General features: G+C 41.5%; 1 protein-coding gene across 4 annotated transcripts; it reads left to right on the forward strand.

Annotated features, from left to right (window-relative positions):
* The first annotated feature begins 1,030 nt into the window (after window positions 1–1,030).
* On the forward strand, window positions 1,031–5,624 carry LOC119296231 (glyceraldehyde-3-phosphate dehydrogenase 2, cytosolic-like). Of its 4 annotated transcripts, XM_037574631.1 has the most exons (10): window positions 1,031–1,096; window positions 1,189–1,259; window positions 1,532–1,629; window positions 1,823–2,013; window positions 2,398–3,003; window positions 3,320–3,360; window positions 4,457–4,536; window positions 4,661–4,744; window positions 4,863–4,952; window positions 5,043–5,624. In XM_037574631.1, exons 6-10 carry the CDS (start codon window positions 3,358–3,360, stop codon window positions 5,086–5,088), a joined length of 303 nt encoding a protein of 100 aa, XP_037430528.1. In that variant the 5' UTR covers window positions 1,031–1,096; window positions 1,189–1,259; window positions 1,532–1,629; window positions 1,823–2,013; window positions 2,398–3,003; window positions 3,320–3,357; the 3' UTR covers window positions 5,089–5,624. The 4 variants fall into 4 exon arrangements, 2 of the variants coding, with proteins under 2 accessions (XP_037430528.1, XP_037430527.1); XR_005145029.1 differs by lacking the exons at window positions 1,031–1,096; window positions 1,189–1,259; window positions 1,532–1,629; ... (1 more) ...; window positions 2,398–3,003; window positions 3,320–3,360 and having other exon boundaries at window positions 3,367–4,536; window positions 5,043–5,168; window positions 5,349–5,624; XR_005145030.1 differs by lacking the exons at window positions 1,031–1,096; window positions 1,189–1,259; window positions 1,532–1,629; ... (1 more) ...; window positions 2,398–3,003; window positions 3,320–3,360 and having other exon boundaries at window positions 3,367–4,536; window positions 5,043–5,168; window positions 5,376–5,624.
* Window positions 5,625–6,108: the final 484 nt, after the last annotated feature.

The raw sequence follows: 6,108 nt of genomic DNA on the forward strand, positions 1-6,108 counted from the left end.
GGCGGGTGAACCTTTCCTCGCGCGCCGCACGTCCCGTGGCTGGGGCGAGGAGCCCATTGGACATAACCGCACCAAACCCTATCCCCCCGTCCACAGCCACCCGCTCCTTCTCACAGCCGCCGCACCATTCCTCCCTTCCGCCCCCTCCTCCTTCCCGGATCCCCACCACGGAGCTGACCTACAGGCAAAGGGCGACAGCGGCGGCGCTCAGTTGGATCTGTAGGGGGGAGAGAGAGAAGATGAGAGGGAGAGAGAGGAGGGAGAAAGAGAGGAAGAGGAGAGGAGGCACGGCGTCGGATGGGAGAGTGGCCAACCCGGCTCGCGTCGGCTTGGGCCGCACCCCTCCCCGAAGAACGGCGATGATGGAGGGATCCGCCGGCACCATCCAGGCTCCCGACCGACGGACTCGCTGGGTCGCCACCCCTCCCGTGCGGTGGGGACATCCACGGCGATGCGGGCTGGGGACCGAGCGGCGGGGCCCGTGCCGAGGCCTTGCGGTCATGAGGACGTCGGGTCCTCCGTACATCGTGTTCGTCCCACGGTGGCGCGGGCAGCGACAAGCTTCAACTCTGCATCGGGAGCAGCGACGCCGACACAAGCTTCAGTTCATTGCTAATCTTGGCCGGTGGTTTCGTTTTGTCTACGGCATCGGGTCGCTATGTGCTCCGTTGTGTGGTTGAGGTTAGCTCTTCTTCCATCCTCTTTCTTGTTCTATTCTGTAGTATAGAGGCATGTGGATGATGCTTCAAAGGGGAGGCTACAGAGAGCATCGTTCGCTTCTTGGTAATCTGCAGGACTCTACTGCGGTCATGGCTTTTTTTAGAAAACCAAATCTGCACCATGCCAATATGATTCTTGGTGAGCATGCTTTCGACATGCCTCACCCTCTCAGGTTTTTATATTCCTGCTCAAGCCAGCTTGTGGGTTTGCATATCCTATATTCAGAGCTTGTGCATGGCAATTCACTTAATAAATTTCTTTGATTTTTTTGCTGGGTTTAATGTAGCATCTACCACATGTTTACATGATGACTCCTTTTATCCTTGAAGGCATTGGGAGTTCTTGAAGGGAAATGATGAAAATGGTGTATGAAAAGGTAATGCAAAAGTGTGTGGTTCTGGACATCATTACCTTTGACTGAAGTTTTCTTGTGTTGTCATATTCAAAACTATAGTGCTTTGCTTGCAGTATCTTAAAGGGAGCAATGTTTTGGTACTTATTTTCCTTGAAGGGAAATGATGAAAATGGTGTATGAAAAGGTAATGCAAAAGTGTGTGGTTCTGGACATTATTACCTTTGCATGAAGTTTTCTTGTGTTGTCTTATTCAAAACTATAGTGCTTTGCTTGTAGTATCTTAAAGGGAGCAATGTTTTGGTACTTACTTTCTGATGATTTAAAAAGTTCTTTGCATTGCCAACCTGAATTTGAGAGCACTGTTTTCTTATGTAGGAATTCTATTTCTTTGCCTAGAACCTGTGATTTATTATGGCTGATGTAAATTTTGCCTTTGTACGTCCTTGTCAAGTTTAGGTGGACAACTTGATATGGGGGGAGGCACATAGGTTTGCTAATTCTGTTTCTGGGCTGGCCTATGAGATGGAGATCAAGCAAACTTCAGAAGGTTTCAGGTGCACATCCTCTTTCCCTTGTGTTTGTCTCCCTAGCTAATCTGTACCATTGTACATATTGATAAATATAGTTAGTTATTATTTTCTGGCTGTTGTGATAGTCAGAGCACATAAATGCTTACTTCATTTAGTAGCTGACATTCCAATTTTTGAAATTACGCCTGAAGAAAATGTGTCTCCTTGTTTTGTGCAGGTACCAAATTAAGTAGGCTTATGCACATAAGCTTCTTCATTGTTTCCCTTCTTGAAACAAAATTGTTCTCGTATTAATTGGTTGGTTCGCATGCATGTGCAATAATTGTGTGTCGAAGCACCGGTCCTAATTTTTCAGTGGCGCTCCACATAAGCAGGATCTATACTAATTGTTCCATTGACTGCTCTCCGGTGAGTTTTTACTCATTTCCCTCTGATGCTTTTGTGTCCACATGTCTAATTTGGTCTTCTTTCAAAATTTCTCATGGTTTATGTGGTAGTGTGGTTGGCTGACGGCTTATAACTTTCTGTATCCTCTATCTATGATATTCTGTTAGGCTAGGCACATTTCTTCCCTTCATAATTCAGTGTTGAATTAATTATCTTAGCTACATGGTGAATCTCGATAATCCCTTTAGGACCAGACCATAGCATATGATGCATTATGTAGAAGTTACAAATGGTCAAGAATTTTCTGGATACGAATACGATACCTGCTTACTCCTATTCATATTATGTAGAAGTTGCATAAGGCAGAGAAAGAATAAGAACATTTGTCAGTTTTTTCATGTGCAGGTTCAGCAGCGGGCAATGCTCAAGACAGTTGGGCGCACATCATATATATACATATGTTGTCATGTCTTAATAAATAGAGATGAGCAGAAGTAGAGATGAGATATCTATCCGACTGTCATCCTTCCAAGACTTGGGTTTGTCATCTCTGTCAGCGTCCGCTTCTGCTTCCTTCGCTGGTTGTCGTTTCTTTGTACACTGCTGTAGTTTAGAGATCAATATATATTTTCCATGGATACAATTGAATACGACACCCAATTTGCTATATAATTGTTCAACTCTCTCTCATAGCGATTCATACAAAATATCATGCATAGTGGTCCCAGCTTAAGTAGAATATAACCATTGGATTGTTCAAACTTTGCTCGTGTTTCGCAGGGCACCATAACTCTAATCCGACATGAGGAGTGCAACCACGATAGTGAGCAGTGGAACTGCAAGATAGAGATAGATACAAGTAGAATATAACTGGTCATATTTCTAAAATGATCACACTACTTATAGTGCCGGAAGAGAAGGCATCAGTGATAGTGGGCTTGGTGATGAGGGCATCAATACGAAGAGATTAATTCACAACTTTGTTCTTGATAGGTTGTACAAATATACAAGGTACTACTGTTTCCTTTTATGTTTAAATAGCTTTGTGAGTACAATTATATGAAAATTCTGCGATTCATGGTGCGGAAGCGGGCATCTTTGTTTTCCTGACCAAAAATACTTAGTTTCATGCCTCCATGGTATAATTTAGAGGCACAGTCCAATGAGAGATTCCTACTTAGCTAGCTAATATATAACGTTTGACGGTACTGTCTTGTGTTGTAAATACAAAATATGCTACATGAGCATTACTTTTATTTTGAATTTAATTTTGTGTTTGAGCCTCTTTTACATATTAAGTGTAATATCACAGACTTTCTTCTTTCAGGGTTAACTGGCCATGCAAAAACTGTTGTGAGGCATTAAATGGTACTACTATATGTTTTTGGCTTGCTTTTGTTCACTTTTGTCCTGTCCAAAGTGGAATAAGAAAATAAAGTCAAAACAGGCTCAACCATGACTACTTTGCTCTTGTGATCACCAATTTCTGCTCCATTGCGCACAAGAAAGTAGTGACTATTTATTTGCTTAAACAATATGTCCAGCGCTGCCTGTCCTGCTAATATTCCTTTATGGATGTATCGCACAAATTTCAGTTATTGGATATGAAATGTAGGTTCTCTACTCAGAGCTTGGTCCAATGGTCAATGCAGCTCTATGTTGTGCTATCTTGCTATTGGGCTCTTTTTTCGTTACTTAAAATGGTCAGATATCTCTGATGTTAAATTCGTGGTTGATTGCTTATATCCAAAATAACTATGTTAGTACACTGAAGCCAATTTCTACATTGTTAGTGAAGTTGGCTAAATTTAGTCCAACATTTCCAGTATGTATCTTCTTCTGCTATCAGTGTTAATTCTGCCATAAGCATATTACTCTCCTAGCATTTTTTTTCTTTCGATGAAAAACACAGACACCTGTTCAGTTTTTTACTACATAGAAAAAGATAAGTTCAATTTGGTTTCTAATGTTCATGTCGGCCTTTGCCTAAGCAAAAAAAGGTAACCAGTCTATATTGCAATATGGTTTTTAGTTTCTCTTTGATTCAACCTTTTTTTGTGTGCTGTCTAACTGTTAGATTGTCTGGAACATCTTGGAACAACCTTCCGTGTCCCCGATATTATCTCGTTTCCTGAACAATATTATTTTATTTGCTTTATCTGCCACCATGAATTCCTAGAGTTCCTTTCTCTCCTTCCAATTGACTTTCTTAGATGTGATTCTATTAGAAATTTTGTGCCATGACAGAAGTAATGGTTGATTGCTCTGGTTTAGCCTTTATGTCAGTTGTTGCTGAGGGTCCAGTTTCTCATTTTTCAGAATTTGTAGTAGCAGGGATGTGTATAATATGGATAACTGAACTGGTGTTTAGGGGTTTCAGTGCAGGACTGCTACTTGCTCGATTAGTTAGATCAACTGGTGTTTGGAGATTTCAGTGCGAGTGATGTTCCAGTTTCGATTGCAGGGCTTCGAGATGCACCATGAGGATCTGACTGTTAGACTTGCGAAGCTAGCAACCTATGATCAGATTAAGGCTGCCATCAAGTGAGTAACGCCACCAACCAGGATCAATTTCCTTTACTTTGATGCGCATATGGTTTCTGGTTTTGGTATTTGGGCCACATACCACCTATGAGCAGTATTGATGTATACTGATCTGATTTTACAGGGAAGAGTCTGAGGGAAACGTCAAGGGCATTTTGGGTTACGTTGATGAGGACCTTGTTTCCACTGACTTCCAGGGTGACAACAGGTGTTTACCATTGCTTTGACAATAGCCATGTTACTACTCTTTATTAACGGGTGCATTTTGATTGCCTATGTGAGTACTCATCTGACTTGGCTAATGATTGCCACTTTACCCATAACAGGTCCAGCATCTTTGATGCCAAGGCCGGGATTGCCCTGAACGACAACTTTGTCAAGCTTGTCTCCTGGTACGACAATGAGTGGGGATACAGGTCAGTGGCACCTTCTATGGCTCTTGCAGTTAAGATTATACTACTATGCAGAAATCAACTTGCTGAATCGTCAAATTTCTCTGCTTGCAGCACCCGCATTGTCGACCTCATCCGTCACATGCACAGCACCAAGTAAATGAGAGGCATGAAGATATAGGGGAGAGTGGTTTGCCCCAGAGGAGTGTTCAAAGCCTCTTCTTCTGAGAATCAATTTTTGTATGGAATTATGTCAGCTAAAAACCTTTTATTGGATGTATCCTGATGGTTGAAACAAGTCTTATATAGGGCTGCTAAATTATTATGCTTTTGGTCTTTTCTGAATTTAGTTAGCATAAATACTTCCAGAATACCTCTTATAATATGGAAGTCTGTTGGTAACAACACTGATTTTGCCAGTTTGTGGAACATGCTTCATTTTTGCAGGTAAAAAGAAGAGAACATTGGAGAAAAAGGCAGCAGGACGGATTCTCTAAGCTTTCTCAAATGTTTGAACAATTAGAAGATAGTTACAATCATTTTTCTCTTGCCTTATTACATCTTGATGTTAATAGGCTTTGGAAGGTACTATGCGCCCCGTTCAAGGTTTACGGAATTTGCACCATCCTATTACAGTTTGTTTTGATGACATAATTGACCAGTTCTTCCTTGAGTAAATTAATATTGTGGCTGCTACTCCTTTGTGCATTGTTACATAGAGTTATATAATTGTGAAGGTGTGTACACATCAACATATAATTCCCACGATCCTATTACAGTTTGTTCTGACGACAATATTGAGCAGCTCTTACTTGAGTAAATTGTGCAGCTCTTCCTTGAGTAAATTAGTATTGCGGTTACTAAGCCTTTGTGCATTCCGATACAGCTCTACTAAATTACTACTTTCTTATGCCCATTTTAAACCGAGACCTGACTTTACATCATTTCTATTCTCATCCATTCTCCTGGATTTTAGTCCGGTTCAGCAATGCCATGACCTGACACTTCATGTATATATATGAAAAAATGACCGCAATTTTGTTGTTGTGATTTGGTCAATCCTCAGCGTTTCGATTCCTACCAATCTCTCCTTTGTTTAGCAAGTGATGCCACCCGAAGGGCTGCAAGCCCAAGATAACATCGGTAATATCCTTCGCATATTTGGAAGGCGCGGAACAAT

This window comes from Triticum dicoccoides, chromosome 4B, assembly GCF_002162155.2.
Source record: "Triticum dicoccoides isolate Atlit2015 ecotype Zavitan chromosome 4B, WEW_v2.0, whole genome shotgun sequence".
NCBI lineage: Eukaryota > Viridiplantae > Streptophyta > Magnoliopsida > Poales > Poaceae > Triticum > Triticum dicoccoides.

Bases quoted from the DNA above. Each gene is read 5' to 3' on its own strand.
- LOC119296231 (XM_037574630.1), top strand. From the start codon at position 4,436: ATGTTCCAGTTTCGATTGCAGGGCTTCGAGATGCACCATGAGGATCTG. The intron at 4,537-4,660 runs GTGAGTAACGCC...CTGATTTTACAG, and splicing joins CAGATTAAGGCTGCCATCAA to GGAAGAGTCTGAGGGAAACG. The intron at 4,745-4,862 runs GTGTTTACCATT...TACCCATAACAG, and splicing joins GACTTCCAGGGTGACAACAG to GTCCAGCATCTTTGATGCCA.